The 25210-nt window shown below is 29.3% G+C and overlaps 1 protein-coding gene across 3 annotated transcripts; it reads left to right on the top strand.

Annotated features, from left to right (window-relative positions):
• The first annotated feature begins 1242 nt into the window (after positions 1 to 1242).
• Positions 1243 to 24200, top strand: LOC135925132 (uncharacterized). Of its 3 annotated transcripts, XM_065460326.1 has the most exons (11): positions 1245 to 1400; positions 1891 to 1972; positions 3535 to 3623; positions 4906 to 5013; positions 6270 to 6329; positions 16949 to 17075; positions 18976 to 19039; positions 20200 to 20288; positions 20895 to 20987; positions 22618 to 22677; positions 23348 to 24200. In XM_065460326.1, exons 1-8 carry the CDS (start codon positions 1326 to 1328, stop codon positions 20201 to 20203), a joined length of 609 nt encoding a protein of 202 aa, XP_065316398.1. In that variant the 5' UTR covers positions 1245 to 1325; the 3' UTR covers positions 20204 to 20288; positions 20895 to 20987; positions 22618 to 22677; positions 23348 to 24200. The 3 variants fall into 3 exon arrangements, with proteins under 3 accessions (XP_065316400.1, XP_065316399.1, XP_065316398.1); XM_065460328.1 differs by lacking the exons at positions 18976 to 19039; positions 20200 to 20288; positions 20895 to 20987; positions 22618 to 22677; positions 23348 to 24200 and adding an exon at positions 7216 to 7320 and having other exon boundaries at positions 1243 to 1400; XM_065460327.1 differs by lacking the exons at positions 18976 to 19039; positions 20200 to 20288; positions 20895 to 20987; positions 22618 to 22677; positions 23348 to 24200 and adding an exon at positions 8814 to 8901 and having other exon boundaries at positions 1243 to 1400; positions 16949 to 17071.
• Positions 24201 to 25210: the final 1010 nt, after the last annotated feature.

Raw genomic sequence — 25210 nt, 5'->3', positions numbered from 1 at the left:
TTAAAGCATTTGCCTGATCATCGAGATAAGAGAAGAGAAGAGAAGAGAAGAGAAGAGAAGAGAAGAGAAGAGAAGAGAAGAGAAGAGAAGAGAAGAGAAGAGAAGAAGAAGAGAAGAGAAGAGAAGAGAAGAGAAGAGAAGAGAAGAGAAGAGAAGAGAAGAGAAGAGAAGAGAAGAGAGAGAAGAGAAGAGAAGAGAGAAGAGAAGAGAAGAGAAGAGAAGAGATTCTGGCATCCCCTCTCTCTAAGGCCTGGCGTAATTGCCTTCCAAAAATTAAAAATATATATTTTTAATTTTTGGAAGGCAATTAGAGATTTTTCTATCTGCTGAAACTTATCAGCAATATAAGATTTGCAATCTAATTTTTAAATAGTTCAATAATTCAAAAGGGGGTATATCATTAAATTATTTTTCTGGCATCCCTTCTCTCTAAGGCCTGGCGTAATTGTCTTCCAAAAATTAAAAATAGCAATTAGAGATTTTTCTATCTGCTGAAACTTATCAGCAATATAAGATTTGCAATCTTATTTTTAAATAGTTCAATAATTCAAAAGGGGGTATATTATTAAATTATTTTTCTGGCATCCCCTCTCTCTAAGGCCTGAGAGAAGAGAAGAGAAGAGAAGAGAAGAGAAGAGAAGAGAAGAGAAGAGAAGAGAAGAGAAGAGAAGAGAAGAGAAGAGAAGAGAAGAGAAGAGAAGAGAAGAGAAGAGAAGAGAAGAGAAGAGAAGAGAAGAGAAGAGAAGAGAAGAGAAGAGAAGAGAAGAGAAGAGAAGAGAAGAGAAGAGAAGAGAAGAGAAGAGAAGAGAGTAATTAAGGGTAGCAAGGCAATTTATCGATTTAAATAGTAGTATTTTACCAAACATGAGAATAACAATCACCATATGGGTTACCAAAATGGCGGTTCCAGCCTGATTGGTTTATTTTTTTTTAATAAAAAAAGGCAATAGATCAAAAAAAACTTAGCCAATGATGGCCAACGAACCAATGAGAGTCATAAAAAAATGGTTTCCTAAGTTATCGCGTATAATCGGCTAACGTCAGCGAAAAAAAAAGTTATAGCTGGCAGGGAATTGGACCTGAGTTGAAAAAGCTTGCAGAGACTCCACTATCTCGGAATATTCTCTAATTTTTTTTTTACTTCCTTTACAATTCATAAAAGAACTAATACAATCGTCATCTTTATAGAAAAAAATGTGCCAAAAAAAAAGTTATTTTTTTTCATCTTATGACGCTCAATTGTTTGAATCATTAGCCAAAAAAAATAAATAATACCATTTATATACGAGAATTTAAAAAAAAAAGGAATAAAAAATTAAATCAAGATGGCCATCATGAAATCCTGCTGTTTCTGCTTCTCTCCGCGGACCGGAAGCGTGCTTTGCGCGATTATCTCCTTGGTAAACACAATTATATATATCTGTATCCCTATACAAATTTCTTTTAAGACACCCTCCAAAAACTGATGATTCTAACCCACCCCCGCCCTCTAATGACCATGATGGCTTTCATGGTTAACCGTCCATCTGGTGTCTGCCAATTTGGGTCTATTTTCTATTAAGATTTTTAGCCAAAAAAATATGGCATGTAAGCCTGGAGAAGGGTTCGAACCTCTGTATGCCATATCTCGAGGCCCTTGGTATTATTTTGGCTAAAGATCTTGATCGGACTGCTATTAAAATTTCGACCCTAAAATGGCCGCTTAACAAGATAGTCTTGTTCCTATTATATTTGTCGGATGAAACCGCTCGGACAGGCCGATGTCCGTTTAATGATGTAGCGGTGTTGGATCTTCTGGATTCATAAAAAAATATTTAAAAACCGGAAATTAAACATCAAGTTGTCAAGACTTTCTATTAAAAAAAAAACTCTTCCCTTTTTTTTGTACAGATTATTTTCTTGATAGAAGCCGGATTTACGATCAACAAATTGGCGGACAGGCAAAGTGGGAGACAAGGAAACGACAATAAAGGTGATAAAATATTTTGTTTTTTGAATCAAAAACATTTTATTTCGCCTCATTTTTAAATTAGAAAGAAAGAAAGAAAAAAAAAGGAAAGAAAAGAAAGTAAGAAAGAAAGAAAGAAAGAAAGAAAGAAAGAAAGAAAGAAAGAAAGAAAGAAAGAAAGAAAGAAAGAAAGAAAGAATCAATTGCTAAATTTTATTCATTTAGTGTTTTATAATATTTTTTGGTTCTCTCCTTATAAAAAAATGATTTTTATTTGTATAAAACTTTAGGAAATTATTTTAAAAAAGTTTTTCAAAAAATCCATTTTACACTCTTTTTTATCATTATTTGATCATTTAAATTTTTTATGTAAATAACCGGCTCAATTTGAGTCAATGATATTTAAAAATGACTAACTGAATATTTTATCCAGAATAATAATATTTAGCCTGAAGAGTTTTGCTTATAGATGACACAAAGGTCTAGACACATTTTGGGGAAATCTAAAGGCTTAAGCAATATTTCGTCGGACTAAAATATTGAGTTAGCCGTTTTTAATAATAGGCTCAAAATGCCAGTTTAATAAATGTTGATTCAATATTTGGTTGATATAACTAACGTATAAGTATTAATTCATATTTTAACAAAATAATCAAATATTGGTTAACATTAAAAATTTGTTGTAGTATATATTTTACAAGGTTTGGGCTTAATTATAAAATCCCTTTTTTTTTGTAATTACTAACTGTAATTAATTCCACTTTTGGAGTAAAGATTCGTAATTAGGAATTAACAGTTATAATTACTAATTACATGAGTTGATTATCTAGCTAAACAATTTGATTTAAAACATGAAATAATATAAAATGTTTCAATGAATCCTTTCCAAATCTAAAAAAAAAACTAGAGATCATAAAAAACGATTCTTGATAATTTCTTTGAATTTGAACAGTAATTATGTCTACCCCCATTATCCAATTACATTATATCATACCTAAAAGATGATAGAGGTCCATATAAATATTTTAAACCCAATTAATGGATTTTGATTAAATGGAAATCATTCGACGAATAACCGCAGATAAAAACCCCGAAATAAAAGGGGCCCAAAAAGGACAAAATAGTTGTATAAGAGGATTTTTCATATAAATATCTTCTAAGAAGAAGAAAAAAAGACATTAATGAAAATTAAACAGAATAATTCTTCTTACCCCCTAGGCTAGCTAGGGTCGGGTTAGGGCTGAAAAAAATTATTTTGCAGACCTCTATCCCTTTTACACTAATAAAGGGATTGATAGTGTTGATTTGTAGTGGGAATCTATAAACTGAGAGAGGTTGCTTTCGTCAAAGTTTATCGATATTAAAATATCCAACTGGTAAAAAAATACGCGGATAAAAAAATTAAGCTTCATATAAGAAAACACCCCCAGGTCTCCCCTACATGTTATTTTAATTATTTTGACCCTTTGCACAACAAAAATTATGGTTTTTTGCTTTAACCCTAAATTTTTACGTATATTAGATATTAAATATCTTCATTCTACACTGTTAATTTTTTTACAAAAAAAAATATCAAATATTACAAGATGTATTAATAGCTCTGTGGGGACTGGAACTCTTTTTTGTCGTATTGTTGGTCATCTCCACCATATTATTGATATTAGGCATTAGACAAGTAAATATTTTTTTTTGACAACTTAACCTTACCTTTTATGCCAAAAATTTAATTTTTTTAAAATTTTTTTACTTTTCGTTATAGCTCCTAATAGATCACTTTTTGGTGCAGTCTATATTACAACAAAACAACTTTAAGAAAGTTGTACAAAAAAAAAATAGATTAAATGCTAACTATAAGTAAAAGTTACAAAAAAAAATACAGCTGTGAGCAGATACGTAGGTGGTTAAAGCCATTAATCTTAACCACAACCAACTATTTTTTTAAACAACCTAAGAATTTCCATTTCTGAATTTTTAAAGAAGAAACTTTGTATCATTGATAAAGCGGAATAATCTTTCTTTCTTCCTTCCTTCCTTCATTCCTTCCTTCCTTCCTTCCTTCCTTCCTTCCTTCCTTCCTTCCTTCCTTCCTTCCTTCCTTCCTTCCTTCCTTCCTTCCTTCCTTCCTTCCTTCCTTCCTTCCTTCCTTCCTTCCTTCCTTCCTTCCTTCCTTCCTTCCTTCCTTCCTTCCTTCCTTCCTTCCTTCCTTCCTTCCTTCCTTCCTTCCTTCCTTCCTTCCTTCCTTCCTTCCTTCCTTCCTCCTTCCTTCTTCCTTCCTCCTTCCTTCCTTCCTTCCTTCCTTCCTATATGTATTGTCTTTAATTGTATAAAATTCATTAATTGAATTAAAAATAAATAATTTGGTTTTTAATGCGTAAACAGATTAGGATACAATCAAATACTGTTTATATATCAAAATTCTTTTTAAATATCATTTAAATAAATAAATAAATATATATTTATAGATTATTGGTCACTAGTGTTGTTTAAAAGGCTAACTCGATATTATTGCCAGAAAAAAAATATTGTCTTAAGCCTCTAAATATTTAGTTAATTAGATGATGTTAGACCCCTTGTGCCACCTACAAACAAATTATTAAGGCTTGTGCATGATATCTTTCTGGATACACTATTGAGTTCGCCTTTATTAAAAAAAAGTTAGCAATACTATTGGTCACCCTTAAATGTAGTGTTGTTGAGTGGCACACGTTTTGAGCCGAATTCCAAGAACGGCTAACTCAATATTTCATCCAGAAATATATTATGCAAGACTTAAGATTTTGCCCATAGATTGCGCAAAGGTTCGAACACCTATCGCCGAGATCTCGAAGATTAACCAATATTTTTCTGGCTAAAATGTTTAGTTAGCCGTTTAACAACACTATCGGTCACCCTTAAATATATATATTTTTTTTTGAAAAAAATATGATATTATTTAATATAAACACTATTAATGAAAGAATACGCGAAAATTATTTTGGCCGTGGATGGTAAGTACATCAATAATAATAATGATAGTTTTGATGACGATATTAATCGCCGAAAGGTTGAGTGCTTTGGCTCCTGGGGTAAATTTTTTTGTTATATTTTTTTCTAGCATATATTATATATATATATATATATAACTTAAAAGAAAGGAGTGTTGTTAAAGGATACTTTCAAAAGTATCGCTCTTACTTTTAAATTACCTATCAAAAAACGAAGCGCGCTAGGATATTCATTTTCCAAATTGTATTTTCCGTTACTTTTTAGTTACTTTATAAAAAAAAAAATTACTATTGGAATTCAAACATTTTAAAAATAAATATGTCAACTATAGATACAATAATCTATCAGATAGTCAGTTGGATTTTATAATATATAAAAAAATTTTGCTAATTCAAAATGTATTTAATTTCATTATATTTTATTATTAAAAAATTTAGTATATATATATAAATATATACACACTATATACAGACTTCCAATTGAACTGATATATATACCCTTTTGTTTTAGCATCTATCACCTAAAATTGATTTAACATTTTTATACATTAAGAGAGGAGTGATAACTTATCAATTTCTTTTATTAATTTCTCTCAAACAGGGTCCAAAGATAATGCACATTTTAAAGTTGGGAAAACAAAATTCCAACTTCCTAAACACTCAATCCAGACGACTAAAAGATAATGTAGCACACCCTTCAAGAACGCGGTTTATCAAAACCCGCTATACGCGACATTATCTCAAAGAGCGACTAATGGAGGAACGGAATGGTTTTGGTCAAGGAATTGTTTATCGAGATCGCCTTAAAGCATGCATTCAAGCTAAAGGGGAGACATTTTTGTGTACATGTGAGAGAGTTCTAATTTTGTTTGATCCAACTCTTGAATGCATTCTCTTTGGAACCTGCTGATAGAATTTACTGAAATCTTTCAGCATTGATATTTCATTCCTCTCATCAATTCTATAAAGTAAAAAAAAATTGAAATATGTTATAGAAATGACAGATTTATCGCAAAAAGCAAATGGCTATTAGTTTCAGTATATGTGTATCAGAGACCTTCAGAGGTCCCGTTTGCACGGCTCGATAGTGATTTAAAATATTCGGTTTTAATCCGGCCCAGCCCGGTTATTATTTTACGCCTAGCCCGGGTATTTTTGAAAAAATTTAGGCCCGGCACGGTGTACCCGGACCGGACTTAAAACCCGGACCGGACTTAAAACCCGGGCCGGGCCTGCTACTAAAAAAATCATATGTGTAACCTTAAACAACACTGAAAATAGGAGAGAAATTGATCCATAAAAAAACTTAAATTTCATTCAACATTTCTTTGTTTTAGAATGGCGTGCTATTCTTCGTAATATATTGCGCTATCAGCATATCGATTGCACTCTTTTTGGTATATTTATTTTTAAAAATAAAAATATTATTTGTTTTTATGATATCTATTATCATCTATATTTCTATTTAATATTGTCTTTATTTCATTTATTTATATTTCTCTATTTTCTTTCTAACTATAATAACTTTAACCTTTCAATAAAACGCCTGTACTTGTGTCAGAAGAAATGAAAAGCTTCGTGTTCTAGTGGCGGTTTAAAAAACCGCCAACTCAAAACTTATATATCACGATTTCTATTTTAAGTAGAACAAATTTTCAAAAATAAATGTTTGATTTTAATATTTTTTTAAAAAAAAATGCATAAATAATGAGGATAATTCTAACTTCTGCCAAATTTTTTAAATTTTTTTTTACAAAACTCTAAATGAAAAATAAGTAGCCAACCCTTTACTATATATTAAGCAAAAGTTAAAAAAAAAACGAATTGATCTTTTATGGTGAATCTTACACACATGCCACATTCTCCTTCTTTCATAAAAATGTCTACATATTATAAAACTTATCGACATTTAGAATAAATTAGAGATAGGTGGCCCTAGCTCAAAATCCCAGCCCACAGATTCGGCTAAATTATCTTAAGACAGTATAAAAAATATTTACGGGCTGGCACGATAAACTTGTACAAAGTAAATTTGACTTCCGGACTGAAGAATCATAGTTTTCCACGGCTCTAATATATGCTTAGATCTAACGAATCTGCAGTGGATCTCTTGGATCACGATAATTAGCCCTTTTTATGTAATACCCAATTTCATGATGGTTGAGATGTCGAACACTCCAACCTAAGGTGCATATTGAAATATTGAACCTCCCATTCTTATCCCTTCATTCCCAACTTCACAATTTATTTTCTTTCTTCATAACTATTTTTATCTAAATTTAGATTTATTGTTTGCTCTGCGTCATATCCCATTATAAAGAATTAGAGGGACGATACTTGGAAAAGAATGCAATAAACGTATGAAAAGAGTGGAAATCTAAAACATCTGTACAAATATTATCACCACTATATAATGCCACTTTTTTTTTTAAGGTTATATAAATTTCATATTTGAGTTAATGTAAAAAAAATTTAAATTACCACAGATAATCTTTACAAAATTAAGATATATATACTATATATAAATTATGCTTCGTTTTCTTTGGATTTTATTCATTTTTGATGCATTGATCTTGAATCCATTCCGATATCGAAGGTCTATTTAATTATATATATGAACAATAAATTTGGACAAATTATATACTCTTAAATTCTTAGAAACGGCGGCGAACTTATAAAAATTCGCAAAATAAAAATACAGAGAAGAATAAAACTTTTTTGCTTTTCTAATCTTCTTAGAATTTCTGTGTGGCTATAAAAAAAAAAATAACATGAAAGAGATTTCCAAGACTTATATAACATAAATAAGGGAGAAAAGGGGATTATTTCAAAGTTAACACTTTTGAAACAATAGGAGAGGAGGTAGGAAATTAGCAGGAGAGAATAGCCTCCAAGTAGCTTCCCTCTAGTGTTGTTGAATGGCCCGGCCCGTTGGTCCCTTTTTGAGGCGATTTTTTAAAACGGCTAATTTAATATTTTAGACAGAAAAATATTACCTAAACCTCGATATTTCGTTAATACATGTCTACATCTTTATTCATTCTTTTAAGCAAAATCTTCAGGCTTGCCCTAATACTTTTCTGGATGAAAGAGTGAGTTAGCCATTTTTAAAAATCGGTCTCACAATACTTTCCCTGTCAAAACAATTATTCAAAACGAATTTTGCATTTTTTAAAAAAAAAATTTCTTCGGCTATTTAAACGATATAATATTTAATGATAAGTAACATTTTACTTTTATTTTGATATAATTAAATAAATATATCCTTCTCCTAGCCATCGATTTATTACGAAAAATTCATTTTTTTTTATTCATTCAAATATACATAACAACAATTAAAAACTATATCATATATATTTCTTTCTTTCTTTTCTTTCTTTCTCTCTTCTCTTCTCTTCTCTTCTCTTCTCTTCTCTTCTCTTCTCTTCTCTTCTCTTCTCTTCTCTTCTCTTCTCTTCTCTTCTCTTCTCTTCTCTTCTCTTCTCTTCTCTTCTCTTCTCTTCTCTTCTCCTCTTCTCTTCTCTTCTCTTCTCTTCTCTTCTCTTCTCTTCTCTTCTCTTCTCTTCTCTTCTCTTCTCTTCTCTTCTCTTCTCTTCTCTTCTCTTCTCTTCTCTTCTCTTCTCTTCTTCTCTTCTCTTCTCTTCTCTTCTCTTCTCTTCTCTTCTTTTCTCTTCTTCTCTTCTATTATATAATATATATATATGTACATATATACATATATACACATTAAATTTTAGAAAAACAATATAAAATTCATAATCTTATTAAAGAGGGGAAAGGGGCAGGATTGGTACACTATTATGAAAATCGTAATTGAGTTCCTAAAAAAACGCTGACTAATTATATATAAATATTTCGATTTGTATTTTTTTTGTCCTAAGAAAAAGGAAATTCTTTGGTTACAAATATGTGTAGTCGTATATGGGCCAAGAATAGAGATGTTAGAGACAAAATGTCTACTTGAATGAAGTTATCCATTTTTTTTGGTAGTTGTTTGTCATTTTTTTCTATTTTTGGCTTGAGTGAGTGTGTTGCTCTTGATATTTTGGGGAAAGTGGTAATACGGATATACTACCAGATGAGAGATTTATCTCGAGTCCATGAGTTAGTTGTGAGTCCAAATTTTCTGAGGTCATTATCTGATGAAAAGTTTACGAGTTTGTTAAATAAATATAGGAAAAAAAATGCAAATTTAGATATTTACTAGCAAAGGGAGAAAGTCACTTTTGACGGTATGGTGACCAATCACAGATATCAGTTAAATCACCGGATAACTAGCTTTAGCAAGAATGTTTGTTTAATAATGACTTAAACCTATAAGTTGAATTTCAATTTAAATATTAGAACGATTTTTTTAAGATAAAAAAAAAACATATGATTGGCCATTTTTAGATTTTGTCAAAGTTAGAATTTCTGACCAGGGCGCAAATGCAGAAAAATAGAAATAATGGCTCACCCCATCGATTATCCACCAAGGGTCATTTGAGGGAAAGTCTCTTCTTATCATATTGAATTTAGAATCCCTTTATGAATGGTCATAGCGCACCTTAGTTGCATAATCCTCTATAATTCTCTCACATGAATATCATTGAATAGCTAACCTTACATCTAGGTTTTAATGTCGAATTTCTAAATTATCATCGTTTTTAATCCTATTGATACCAAAAGGCTATCATCGCATTCGATTTACATTTTTATAAGGGCTCAGTCATCCCAAGCCATAATAATGATAGGTAATTTTTTAAATTAGTCCACTTGACCCGTTAAAATTTAACCTAAAGTCCGCCTCGGTCCGCTAAATTTTTTTAAACATATTCCCGACTCGCTAACCGGGGGTACGGCTTAGCTGGACCGGTGTTTGGTTAATTTTTAATTTTAAATGATATGATTTATATTTTATAAAAAATAAGCGAATGAATAAAAAAGAAGAAGAAGAGAAGTATTTAGTTTAGATTGTTATCTTAAAAATTTTACTTTGCAAAAAAAATAATTATAAACGGTAGAGTATCTTAATCCACTAGGGAGTAATAAAAAACATAAAATCAAGTCTGGATTTAACATAATAGTTTTTTTTTATATATATACTTTCATTATAAATGAATCATAAAATGGTGAAATTTTTTCTTTAAACTATCTCTGAACGTGGGTTTAGAAGTAAAACTAAATTCTGGATTAGGGAAAAGAAGGTTCAAAGTCTTTATATTGTTCAGAACCTTAATATCTAATAGAAAAAGCATTCAGTAGGAAATATTATATAAATTTAAGTTAAATGTCTTTCAATGGCGGGTACTATAGCCAAATGACAGTTACAACTGACATCAACCGTATATAAAATTGTTGGATGATACTTTAGTATTAAATATCATTGAAGAAAAAAAACTTCAGACATTATTACATCTAATCAAATCAAATCAAAAAACCATAGCAAGTTAGTGTGCATTTTGAAATAATATGAGCTTTTTATAATATTAAGAAAGAAAGAAAGAAAGAAAGAAAGAAAGAAAGAAAGAAAGAAAGAAAGATATCCTTTTTACGTAAATTTTATTTTTATATATTTACTTTAATTAATCTTATCTTAGAAATTATTAATACGCTCTTACCTTTTGATGAAATTTATATCAGCCAGCCACTATTCAAGTAAAGTAACCAATGACCTAAAATAATTATTTTTTAAAGATTTTTAGAAATTTAAAACATATCTAATTTTTTATTTTTAAAGTAGTTATATTCTCGTGAAATCATTAAAAAATAAAATAAATGCATTTTTAATATATATGGGCCTTTAAATTTTTCTGATACGGCATTTCCTTTAAAAAAAATATATTGATACCGCACCCTCTCATTCATCCCTCATTAATTTTTAGTACCAAAAAAAACTTCGATACTTTTTCGATACTTTTATTCGGGGTTGACATTTAGCGATTTGAATTAAACGAATTTAAACTCTTTTGGTAAAAGGCAAAATGGTCTAACTAGCCCTAAGATCCAAATTTTTACTGTCTTCGACTGAATTTCGGCCTTTAGAAAACAAAATAATATGTTTATAACTTATACTTTTAAAATGCGTGTTCTAACTATATACTTTTATAATATGGGTAAAACTTTATTTTTAAAAAATGATTTAGCTAAATGCAAAACAAAAATAAAAATTATTGTCATCTAAAAATTGAAAAGACAAATAAGACACCAAAATATATTACATCGATATTGACCTTAATGATCCAAAATTATTTTTTAAGGGTTATCTAGCTAGATTGTAGCTAACTAACACCAAAATATATTACATCGATATTGACCGTAATGATCCAAAATTATTTTTTAAGGGTTATCTAGCTAGATTGTAGCTATCTAACACCAATGACCATTTGTTTCAATAAAGTAACGCGCTATTTAGCTTATCTGGTTAGGATTTAAAAATTCTACGCATAATAATAAAATTTCATGGAAATTTAAATATTGTTAAACCAGGTTTTTTGACATTATTTTGCGTTTTAAACGCAGTTTTTAATCAAATATTTATAATTTTAATTTGTAAATATTTTTGAAAATGAAAGAATATGATAAAAAAAAATGTTATCATATGATTTAAATGACAAATAAAATTTTAGTAGTTTTATAATAAACCGTCATATGTTATGGCCTTTAAATTTTGAAGAAAAAAAAAGCTATGTTATATATATATATATAACGAATAAATTTAATTGTTTATTTTGACCATTTTATTTGGCATTGAAAAAATTAAATTACAATTTTACTATATTATTTATATATCACACACTATTACTACTAAATATAAACAAAAAAAAAATAAGAAAAATGAATAAATGAATTAAAAAGAAAAGAAAAGAAAAGAAAAGAAAAGAAGAAAGAAGTCTAAAAAATAAGAGGCTATAGTTGGGGTACATCTGAGCCCCGTAAATAAAAAAAAATGAACTCCGAAAGTTTAACCTAACGCGTTCAAAAGACAGGTGTCTACACGTGCTAGAAAAGCTGCCATTAAAAAAAATATTTAAAACAAAATGCCTTTTTCTCGAAATTTAAATCTAGCTAAAATTATCTTTAATTAAAATTAATTTAACATTTTTATATAGAATATAAGTCAAATATCTGATTTCGGCAATTTTATAATTTACTAAATAAATAAATAATAAAATTAAATATTTTTTTAAGAAAAATATTTTTCTTTCTAATTTGTTTTTTCATATAATGTTATCGTTTTTGGTAGTGAAATTCTTATAGGACATTATTAACCGTTTTTAATTTCTTAAGAATTCTTGTCGTAGGTAAATCTTTTTCACTTGTTTTTTTTTTAAAAATATTTTTGATAATTAATTTTTAAATGAATAAATGTTAAACAAAATATATTAAAAATCTTAATTTAAATTTGATTTTATAAAAGAATTTTATTAAAATAAATATAAGTTTGAGATCATCTTAACAAACAAATAATTCTGAGTTATTAAAGATATAAAAATTAAATTAAATATCGTTCTAAATTTAGCGAAAACCTTCATTTCATTGCGTAAAAAGATAGGTAATAGGCCTTAATAAAAAATAATTGTTTTTTTTTTGTAAAAATTACTCTTTTTAATTTGTAGGAGTTCGGCAAAGGCAAATAAATCGTTAAATAACGAGTCCAGATGCAATATTTATAAAAGTCGGAGACCCTACCGGGGTCGGGATGTATATTTCGAAACCAAATATCTTAAATCGCCATTATTTTAGCTATATAAAAATTAAAAAATATATATTAATCCGGCCCCTGGCCTGTAAAATATAAAACCCGGGTCGAGTCAGAAAAAAATTTGGGCCGCCGGACCGGTTTTAATTCGGGGCAAGATGAAACCCCAATTCCCCTTTATCCATCCTATGTAATTTTGGTTTAGTTACATGACCACATGATGGTAATAATCATTTTCACAAAAATTACCATTACTTTTAAACGATTTTTTAAAAAAATTATGTTGATCATTATTTTTAGCTTCTATGCACACCATCAGCAGATTCCGGCAATACTTTAAGGTCTTGGGCCAAAATTTCTGTCATTGGATTAGATATCAAATTACACATGTTTATATTTACTTATTGCTAAACGTGTTGGATCGATATTAATTATTATTTTTTCTGACCGTATCTTTGAATCACTTAAAGACAAAATAAAATTAACTTACAATTCACTCCACCATCCTTTTATTTTTTTATTGATTATTGGTAAAAATATTTTTATTATTTTAAATTTTTTTTTTAGATTTAAGCCAAATACGTGACATTTATAAATGACACATCGGGGAAACAATATTTTTTTTTACATCAATAATTGAACAAATGACCAAAAAATTTTTTTTGTAATAGAAGTTCCCTAAGAGTGTTGTTATGGACTAGAAGTTCTGTCAGGAATTTTAGAGAATCCCCAATTTTGCGATTTTTTCGCTTGATGGTATAACGAATCTGTCACCAGTAATATAGAGATTAGTTCTTATATAAGGCTGCACTTGGCACCCTCATCTAAATAGTAGAACAGCGTTTTTTATTCCCCATCAACTCTCGATAAAGTCATCTTTACTATATTTTCTAAAAAAAAAAAAATTTTCCACTAATCTTGAAATCGCTTTAGCTTCTATTTTCCAGCTTTGGATTACGCCTTCCTTTCCAAATCTAATTATACTAAAAGAAATTAAAGTTCTAAGAATGAAATATTATAAATGAAAAGTACGCTCTCCAACATTAAAAGACTCGTTAAATGAAATACCTAACTTCAAAAAATATTTTGTGATATCTAAGGTTCACTAACTGTGTCACGTATAATTATCTAAATTTGCGAATCTAATCTATAAACTCCTCCATGATAATTTTACACCTTCCCCTCTCCACATAATATTTTTTTAACCCCTCTTCTCCATAACACAGTCTATCCCCTCCGATTTCAATGACGAACTTGTGTCATAACCCAACCTCACCCCTCAATGGTAGTGCACCCTGCTCCATAATATATAAGATAGAACCTGTCAGCCTTCCCTGAACCATTCACATCTCAAATTCCATAGATGAAGAGGGTGATATAATGAAATACTTGTGGACAAAAAGATACTGAAAAAAAAAAACGTTTTTAAAAAGCAGCATTGAAAAACGTTTAAAAGAAGAAATTGAGCCTTAAAGAGGACATTAAATTGAAAGGAAACTAAATTAAATTTCATAAAGAAGTATTTAGCTTATATATATATACATTACATACCTTATAGGGCATTACAGCTTTCCTGCAATGAATCATCTCAAATCACATGGTGTAAATTTTGAAGACTCAATGCAAATACTACGCTAGGTAGAGCTCCTGGCAAATCTGTTTTGATTATCTTTTGTACTCTTCAAATTTTAACCATACCATTAACCTCGGGATAATAAGCACTTGTAACCCTTTTCTGTGTGCCGCAAGAGTTTATGATATGCTTTGTGCTAACTTCATTCACAAATTCGCCATCCTGGTCATTAATATTTGAACCTATAAATATGATAAATAAATATTATCTGAATCTTAGATCTAACCATGTCTTTCATGGCCACTCTACATGAAAATAGAGTGGACTAAAATGTGCCTACATTTGGATATATTTTGAAAAATAATCAACTGCATATTAAAATCCGGCATCACTCATCTCTACAATCTATATGGAATACTGCATTTCTAAGCTTTTTTTTTGTCAAATAGAGTATTTATATTATCAACAAAGATCTCAAGAACCTAACAAAGTCAACAACATTTTGTCTTATTTCTAGACACCAAAATCGAAAGGAAAAATAATTATATCTACTATTTATAATTGAAGTATTCCCAACTAGTCATGCTTTTAGACTAAAAAATTAAATTAGGCTTCTAAGTTGAGCCACAACTTGAAGATTGATTAGAATATCTGGATGAAAATATGGCTACTCTGTTTTAAAGTTGACTAAAGATGGGTAGTTTAAAAACACTAATTATAATGTTTTTTTTTAAATAGTCTTATGCATTTAAAAATGAATTTATTAAAGGTTAGATGCTCTTTAGCTGCACTCTATCGTTGTTACAGCAACTAGATCCTCCGGAATAGAATGACCCCATATTAATTTGTTCAAAATTTTAGAGGTTTGAAGAAAAAAAATCTTAACTTTTACAAAATTAAATAAATATTTCGCGAAGAAAATTAAAATAAGTGTATTCAAAAGCCCTGAAAATCTGAAATGAGGCCACCTTATTATTAAAAATATTGAACAAATGACCAAAAAATTTTTTTTATAGTAGAAGTTCCCTGAGGAAGGATGCTGTTATGAACTAAGAAGTTCTGTCAGAAATTTTGGAGAGATCCAAATATAATTTTGCGATTTTTTTTTCGCTCGATGGTGTAACTAACCTGCGCACCTATTGCCATCATTCACTGGTAATATAGGGATTAGTCTTATATAAAGTTGCTTCTGGCACACCCTCATCTAAATAGTATAGACTATTGCGTTTTTTATTCCCCATTAATTCTTGATAAAGTCAGAGAAAAATAATATATTTATAATTGAAATGTTTATGTGTTTTTTTTAAAAAAGTCTGCATTTAAAAAAATGAATTTATTAAACGTTGGAAATAAAAAAAATACTCTTTAGCTGCACACTAGTGCCTTTAAAGTAACTAGATCCTCAATAAAGGAATAACCCAAAATTAATTTGTGTATAATCTTATAGAATCATATGCCACATAAGTTATTAATATTTTTTATTTATCTTCACTTTTTATTGAACAAAAAAAATTTTGAATTGAATTTATAAATATTTTACATAGAAAACATTAAAATAAGTGTATTCAAAATTTTATCCTGAAAAATCTGAAATGAAGCCACCTTATTATTAAAATCTTATTTTTTTATGAATTAACTCCCCTCCCTTTAAACAGTATTTGTCAAAGGGTGAGTGAATCAATGATTGTGACATCTAAACTCAGAGTGTGATTAGGGGAGTGAATCTATGGCGTTACGCGTATCGTAATGGTTATAATAAGGGGGAAAACGCAATTAATCATTTAAAGCTTCAAATTTTCCCCCAACTTGCACGATACCATTTGAAATGCATTAATCTTTCAACGCAAGGCAATGTTTACAAAAAATTATTTAAATTCGAATACATTTTACCAAAAATTATAATTATAAAGGGAGGAATTTTTTAAAATTTAATATTATAAAAATAATTAATCAAATTTATAAAAAAAAACCTGAAAATTTTAAGCATTTTTCTTATATAAATTGCAGAGTTGTTAAAAAGATACTTTTTAAATGGATCTAGATACAGATACAACGGCTAAAATAATATCTAGATACAGATTATTTAATCAAAAATCTATGTAGATACAGATACCAGATATCTAGATACAGGATCTAGATACTTGTATCTAGATCCTTTAACAACTCTGATAAATTGACATTAATAATTGGCCTTTACAAAAAAACGACATTTTATTAAGCATATTTATATTAGTGTTGTTAAACGGCTCGTTTTGAGCCGAAAACGGCTAACTCACTATTTCATCTAGAATAATATAACGGGAGCCTGAAGATTTTGTTTGTAGAAAGAACGAAGGTTTGGACAGCTATCAGCAAAATCTCGAGTCTTAGGCAATATTTTTCTGGCTCAAATATTGAGTTTGATAGCCCACGATCTAAGGGTCATAAAAGATGGATTCTTAAATTACCAAGCCCAAGAAGGGTATTCAGGAAAACAAATTCTCCTAAGCAAGGGATCGACTTAGGTTTGAAATAGCATGCAACCCCCCTCAATCCAAAGTTTCTAACATATAGGTAGGTAGGCCTGCCATTCAATTTTTGGTATATAATTATTTAGTATTTTTTTTAACAAAAAATAAAATATTAACTCATCTCAATTCGTTATAGAAGATTTGTAAAGAAAAACGAAAAAATTTTCGAATTTTAATTTATTAAATATTTTATTTTTTTTATTTTAATTATTTTTTTTTAAATTTAAAAAAAAAAAATTAAAAAAAAAATAGGGGGGAAATAAAAAAGAATCTATAAAATTCCGCAGAAGAAGATTAAATCAAGATGGCCATCATGAAATCCTGCTGCTATTGCTTCTCCCCAAAGACCGGAAGCATGATAACTGCAATCCTCTCCTTGGTATAACGCAACTAATACAATATATATATAGATACTATTATATAAATGTCCCCTTAGAACTCTCTTAAGGTAATAAAACGAAGCTCCTCCAACCCCCCCCCCCACCCCTCTAAGAAAAAATCTAAAATGGCGATTTTCTATCGGTGAAGACCGCCAGACAGGCTCGATCCAAATTTTAATCGATCAATTCAAAATGAGGGCTGATATCATCTGTTTTACTTACATCTCGAATCTTCCTCCCCTCCCCCCAATTCTTAGGAGAATCATGTCCCCAGTATTCAATATTGGTTTTACCTTTTTTTTAAATTCAGGATCTTATTGGAGTGTAAGAAAAATTTGCTATAAATAGTGTAGAAGAATAAATTATGTTTTACATTTATACAAAAGCTTCTTTTTTTTCTAGAATGCTCGTATTGGCGATTTTTTCTAAAAATTGTCTAGGAGTTCTCGAAATTACGACAGAATATGGTCAAAATATTCTGCCATCTTTTAGACCAAATTTCGAGGGTCGGGTAATATTCAGTGTTGTTAAAAAAAAACTAGACATACAAATCTTTCCGCCATCTTTGAGTAAAAAAATTTCCCAAGATTTGCTTAATATATTTTTGGGCTGAAATATTGGATAAGCCGTTTAACAACAACAACAACATTTAGTCTTTCTTTCTTTCTTTCTTTCTTTCTTTCTTTCTTTCTTTCTTTCTTTCTTTCTTTCTTTCTTTCTTTCTTCCTCTCTGTTGGCCCTAAAATCCTTACCTTATCCTTTTTCATAAAAAAAAATCGGTTATCGGGTGTTTCAAAACCACTCCCAACTATCACTAAGGTATTTGTTAGGAATGAACCTGAGATGAAAGATTATGATAAACCGCTAATTTAATAATATAGAGCGAATTGATAAATTAAAGATCTGGGGAGTTATAACGAAATGAGTCGATTTAAGAATAATGATTTCGATATTGAGAAATGTGAGACAAATTTTGGATAGATTATATTTTATTATATGCCAAAAAATTTTGCTATGGGGGAGTGGGAAGCATTTCGTAAATTATATTAGGGATCTATAGATAGGCTTAGGGCGTAGTCAACGATTATGCCAAGGGGGTGGCCGTTGGCAGTTTCGGCTTTTCCCCAATAAATTTTAATAATTTTTTAATTATGAGTCGTTATTCGAAAAAAACCTTTTTCAAATTATTGTTTATAAATGATATACAATTGTATACATAACCCATTTTTGGGGTAGATAGGACAAGGGTATAGGGGGAAATTTTTTAATCCCCAAAGGAAATAAAATTTCTTTTGCGCACCCCCCCCCAGGTTCGCCTTGTGATTATAGGCCTTTGGCTATGTTATATTATTTATAAAAAAAATAAATTTAATTTTTCTCCTTTTCTTCTAAAAAATTTTAAAATTTTAAATAGTCCGTTATTTTGAAAAAAAATTTTTTTTTTATTAACTATTTACTCGTTTTAATAGTGAAGTAATTGATATTTAAGAGAACGGGTAACGCTACCCACCGCTCCCGCTACGCCTATGGTAACACTAACAATAATAAAATTCGCGGAAAGATATAATTCCATAAGATGATTTTTTTTTAAACAAAATCTCTTATTAAGATAAACTATCCGATAAATAAGCTGTCTCGTGATACATTTTTGATTTAAATAAAGGGTCAGACATAGGATTAAACCTTGGGTTTTTTTAAAAAGCCCGATTCGGGTCGGGTTATAATAACGGACCGGGTCGAGTTATAACGGACCGGGTCGAGTTATAACGAACCGGGTCGAGTTATAACGGCCCGATTAAAATTTTAAGCACCAAATTGAACACAAAAATTTTGCGAAACTTTTCCTTTTTCTTTTAAATTTAAAAAAAAAAAAATTTCATTCTTATATTTTATGTTCAGATTATTTTCTTGATACAAATGGGTGTCAAGAGTTACGATTTGTCAACTGCCCAGAGACAACCAAGTGATTACAATTTCAAAATTTTTTTTTAAAATAATATTTGGCCTTAGCTTATATTTTTGCTTTGTATTTTGATCCAATAATTACAGTTTTTCGATATGAAATCAATCAATTTTCCCCTAATTTTAATTTGCTTATAATATGAGTATAATAATTGGTAAAAAAATTTTTTTTTTGTGATTTTTCCTATATTACGGACTAAGCTTTATTGTAAAAAAAAAATCTTATTGACGTTTTGTCGAATCCTAATTCCTTAAGCTAGATTCCTGGTGAGATCCTATACGACACAATTTAACAGCTGATCCATTCATTCAATATTATTCTATAAGATCAAATTTTTTCGTATAATTAATATTTATAATAATTACTCAGCTGATTAAATATAAATTGTTACTTATCAGAGACCCACAGACTGACTACCCAGTTACCCGTACCCGTAAATCTTTTTAACCCCGGCTGGGGCTAAATCTTTTTAAATATCCGGGTTTAACCGGACCGGAAATTATTTTTTATTCCGTGCATATATGGCGGGGCCGAAAATTTTAAATAGCAAAGTATTTTATATGTTAGCGTGTATTATTTGAATGCGTTTTTCTTTTTTTAAATTTAAAAATAGAATTTATGCGGAAATGGATTCTTATCATGCTAGGAATACCTATTTCAGGAATTTTAGATAAATTTTTCCGATAACTTTTGAGTCATTTATAATTTATATTAAAAAAAAATATGGAAAAAAAACTAATATAAATTACATTTCCTTCCTTCCTTCCTTCCTTCCTTCCTTCCTTCCTTCCTTCCTTCCTTCCTTCCTTCCTTCCTTCCTTCCTTCCTTCCTTCCTTCCTTCCTTCCTTCCTTCCTTTCTTCTTTCCTTCCTTCCTTCCTTCCTATAACACATTGCCGGAAAAAAACTCATTCACGTTAACACAAGCCGGACTCGAAAATATTAAATTTTTTTTTTGAAAAATAATTCGGGGAGGACCGTGAAATCTCTGAACATCTATCATATTAATTAAAGAAAAAATTGATAACGTATAAACAGATTTTTTTAGAAAAAACAGTCGATCAGCTGTTAAATCTGGGAAGGGATCCAACTGATGAATCCAGCCTTCGCACGTTAAATATATATTTTATATTTTTCTCTATTTACCAATAAACAATAAAGGTAGTGTCGTTACTCTTTGGGGATTGGATCTCTTCTTAAACATATTAATAATCATCTCGGCCGCATTATTAATAATAGGCATTAGACTAGTAAACATTTTATTTATTTATTTTTTTACCTAAAGCTTTATTTTAAACTTTTACGCATCTATCCAACAAAGCAACTTTAGGCGAAACTTGCGCATAAAATAGGTAAAAGGTTAACTAAAAGTTGGAAAATTTTTTTTTTTGAAAATAAATAAATAATCAGCTGTGACCAGACACGGGAGGGTTAAATGATGTCAGTAATCTCTAAATTATTAATATATTTCCCAATATCAATAGAGTAAAGTAGAAAACCAAAGATAACCCTTTAGAAGAAAGTTTGATGAAAAAAGGATGCTGAGAGCAGTGGAGAGGGGGGGTTCCCAAATTGTTATTCCTGCTATTTTAAAATTGTTATAAAATTAAATGGGCTCGAGGTAATGCCTTCGCTATAATTCATTTTTCACTAAGATATTTTGAGGGATGGATTTAACAATGTAACCATATTATCCATTCAATGGATCTAGATACAAAGACAGATACTTTAATCAAATACCTATCTAGATACAGATACCAATCTAGATACAGTATTATTTAGATACTTGTATCTAGATACTTTAACAACTCTGTATCCATATATCATATATATATATATGCAATATTTAATGAAAGCGTAAGCGATACTACTTTTGGCCCTGGATGATTATTATGGTAATCTCAACAGGAAAGAACTTGATTTCGTACATTTACCAATTGGCTACAATGGTAAAATTAAAAAATATTTTTCGACTATAATAGGAAATAAAATTTAGATTTAAAAAAAAATCAATAGGTATATATTACAATTAAAACTGAATACCCCTCTCTTTGTTTCCATTCTAAAACATAAATTAAAATAAAAATTTTTTTATAGATTTGATAAGGGAAAAAAATTATATCAAAGTTTACTGCAAATTTAGTGAGATTTTAAAACAGTGTCCAAAGTTATGCATCTTCGGAGCCAACAAATATTCGAATTTTTCCAGCATGAAGTTAAAAAATTTAAGACGTAAAAATATCGGCATTTAAAGGTTAATTTGTCAAATGTTGTCATACAAAAACGGATGTTAAAACAAAGTCTCTAATAATTAACTCGAACATATGTTCCAAGGCGTCTGGCCATTCATTGATTGCACTATCAACAATTCCTTGACAAAAAAATTATTCACTTCTTCCACGTGTCGCTGTTTGATATGCTCAACGTTGGCTCATGCGGGTTTGACAAACACGTTCTTGAAAGCTTCATATCCTGTAGCTGACTCTGAGATCTGATTAGGGGATCAAAGAGTGGTTGAAAATTTTTTTTATCTTAAAAACAACTTTTACAGTATCTCTGGCTCTGTGAGCTGAATCGCTGCACTGCTGTAATATGAAAAATTTACTAAGCAAGCGCTCGCCTATTAATACCGTCACGATAGTATGCATCTTAAATTTTAAGCCCTAGATCGATAAAGATGAGCTTTGCAGCCAATACGTACCCCAGCTAAAACAATGACGGATTTAGTGAAATTTGAACGGGTGTGAAGCACTGGATTGGCTGCGACTTTTTCTTCTGATTGGAACTACAAAGTACACCCTATCATCTTACAGATTTACCGGTGGAGTTAATGCAAACAGCTATTAATATACGAACCACATGAAATAAACTAATCTCTGAGAGTATTTTCGTAGAAGTTGTTTGAAGGAACCAGACAGAAAATCTTATTTGAATCGGTTAGATCCTGGTCTTGCTGCTTTCTTTGAACATTTCAGCTACAGCTCTTAGTGAATTATTCGTTGCACTAAATATCTCGAAATATCGGTTCACATAGAAAATTTGACATGTTCTGTGGGTGCTAGCTCGGTCTTCTTGACTCTATAATGAGTGTTTCAAGAGAAATCAGCATTTTTTTTATAGTAGAAGCTACTACCCATACAGGTTTTCAAACGATTGGCTAGCATTATAACATGCTATTAATTACTTTTAGGCTTCGATCGCCCATCTGTTAGGAAATTCTATCAAAATTCTTTGACCGCTTTATGTTTTTCTTGCCTTAGAATTTTCATTAAAACTCAAGTTAATCTTTACTTGAAATCCCTTTTCCTCCGAGTAATAGGGAAACTATGTTACTAATAAGATGCCATATATATTTTTTTTTCATTGTGCCTAACTCTGGAATCTGTTAAAGTAATTTGCAGAAGTTGATGGTATACCCTGTCCATCTACAAAAATTTTCTCTTGAATGACTTTTTAGAATTGACAGAATTGTTCAAAAACAAAAGAGGGGATCAGTTAATATGGGACACAACAACATATATATATATATAATAGTATATAACAGGTTAAAAAAAATTAATGATTATATCATATTTTTAGTATATCGATGTGCAAATCGTATCAATTAGCATTGTCATGATACTCTTATCATTCTTTTGGGTAAGTTTTTTTTTCCCCTTTCTATTAAATCACATTCATATTTTCATATTTCACTATAAATTTATTTAAGTTTTATTTATAATTTTCTTCCTCATTTACCTCTATTATTTATTTTATTTCCCTTAGTGTTGTTTAAACGGCTAACTCAATATTTCATTCAGAAATAATAATTACGCAACCCTGAAGATTTTGCTTGTAGAGAGGAACAAAGTTTTGGACATCTAGAGTCTTAGGCTGCATTCAAAGTGGAGACGGATATGTTTTTTTACATCCGTTCCGTCAAAAATCAATCTCATTAAAAATGATATATAATTGATTTTCATTTTTAAAAAAATTATAAATAACGTTATAAAGCTCTATAAGATTTTGACTTTAAAATTTGCCGGATCCTTTTTTAAGACGGAATGTATCGAAACGGACGCACTATGAACATATATATCATTTTTAATGAGATTGACTTTTGACGGAACGGTTGTAAAAAACGGATTCGTCTCCACTTTGAATGCAGCCTTAAGTCAATATTAATCTGGATAAAAATATTGGGTTAGCCGAAACGAGCCGTTTAACATCACTAGCTTATCAACCTATCATTATCCCATCTACAATTCCTTAATTCTCACCAATTCTTTTCTTTCATTTCTTTTATAACCTTTATAATTTTAATACATAGATTTATTGTTTGCTATGTGTCATTACTCACTATCAGGAGCTGGGGCGTTGAGAGGTAAAACGTATTTGGCGAAAGGATGCAATAAGGATCTGGCACAAAAAATAATATTATTCTCATTGGCATCGCTTCAAAACATTATTATAACGGGGGGAACCTTCTCAATATAAAATGTCGCAAATTTATTTTTTTTTAAAAAAATTTTCAAAACTTTATACCATCAATTTTTTTCCAAATATTTGTATATAACTTCCGATCAAATATGAAATTCGATAATAATTCATTATCAGTAGGCCTCGATGTGTAAATTAAATCATTTTTTTCCCTAAAATATTTTGAAACAAGTTTTGATTTGCAAATTATATATATATATATCTTTCTTTCCTTTCTTTATATATATATATATATGAGCTTTCTTAGCATCCTTTGTATAAAAAAAATTTAATATTGCAAACTTAAATACTACACACATAATTTTACAATATTTTACTTTTCATTTTTTTCTCGAATTTCAAAGATATATATTAATATTTAGATATAGCTTTTAGAAAACAAAATCAAAAAATATATATATTATTACTCATCTATTGCCTATGCACACACAGTGTAATATCTTAGCTGGCTTTTGTTGGTCTAATTACAAAATAATATATTAAATATTTGAATATAATCTTTATAAATTGTATAAATTAATAATATACTATTGTTTTTTCTTATTTTTAAATTATGTAATATCTAGTGTTATTGAACGCGTTCGTGATAACGTTCGTTTAATTTTAAAAATATTTTTATTTTTATCTATTTAAAGAATTTAATATTTCCGAATTTTTTTAAATAAAAGTATTATTTATATTTTTTTAATCGACTGTATATTTCCTTTTCACATTTCAATTTTTTTAACACATAGTTTATTAATTTGAATATTATTGTGAGAAAAATGGCTACGGTTAGAGGGAGGGGGGGGGGAATAACAAATTTAATTTATCACCTCTCTTTGTAGTTCGCCAATGTTTTAACATATGTGTAGCTAATATTTTCGAAATATATATTTAAAAAATCTAATTCGTATAATATAATATTATAGAAATATTTTTCGGAATTCATGGTAATAAATAACACAATCTTGAAATTGGTAGTGAAACATATTTATCAGTTTTTAAAGGCCAAAAATAATCTTCTACGCGATTTAAAAGTATACGGAATTACCTATCGCGCCAAATTTTCCTTATCTTATTTTATAAAAATTCTGGTAAAATAAAAACTATTTTATTCTGCACTGCAGCATTCGATAGCTAGAATTTCTGAAATATTAGAAAAAAAAGCAATATAAATCAGACCTTTAGATAAAAAAAAATGAAAAATATTATAAAATCACGTTACGTTCATTGCTATATATAAATGCATAGAGAAATTTCGGATTTCTAACATTTTATTATTTACGTGTTGTGTATAAATCTCATTTTTTTGATAAAATTAATTATAAGAGAAAGAAATGTTCATAATTTCCTTGGTCGAAGTTCCATCGTATTTCATTGGGAATCATAGATGAATTTTTTTCTGTACGGTCCCAATTCTTGGAAATAAGATACGACGCACGCAAAACAATAAATCTTGATATTCGTAAAATTTTGTAGTTTCATATAAAAAGGTCAAAATAAAAACTAATGGTAGAATCAATTGAAAAAAAAAATTAGGCTTATAATCCTTTATTCATTTTAAGTGATAAAAAAAACGTTAACGCTATGGTCCAGTATAGCGAACCCTTTTCTTATTAGCAGCGTATACATGTCAGGATTTTCACTGGATGCAAACCCCCCCTTCAAAAACCTATGCCTACCTGTCTAAAATATTTTAGCTGCCCTTTGA

This window comes from Gordionus sp. m RMFG-2023, chromosome 2 (genome assembly GCF_954871325.1).
Source record: "Gordionus sp. m RMFG-2023 chromosome 2, tfGorSpeb1-WG-v2, whole genome shotgun sequence".
NCBI lineage: Eukaryota > Metazoa > Nematomorpha > Gordioida > Chordodea > Parachordodidae > Gordionus > Gordionus sp. m RMFG-2023.
Note: the sequence above shows the minus strand (reverse complement) of the source record. Positions and strands in the feature narration are given on the sequence as shown.

Excerpts from the sequence above, each read along its gene's own strand:
- LOC135925132 (XM_065460326.1), top strand. The coding sequence starts at position 1,326 with ATGGCCATCATGAAATCCTGCTGTTTCTGCTTCTCTCCGCGGACCGGA. Across the intron at positions 1,973-3,534 it reads ACAAGGAAACGACAATAAAG|ATGTATTAATAGCTCTGTGG; the intron begins GTGATAAAATAT and ends AAATATTACAAG. Across the intron at positions 3,624-4,905 it reads TGATATTAGGCATTAGACAA|AATACGCGAAAATTATTTTG; the intron begins GTAAATATTTTT and ends TATTAATGAAAG.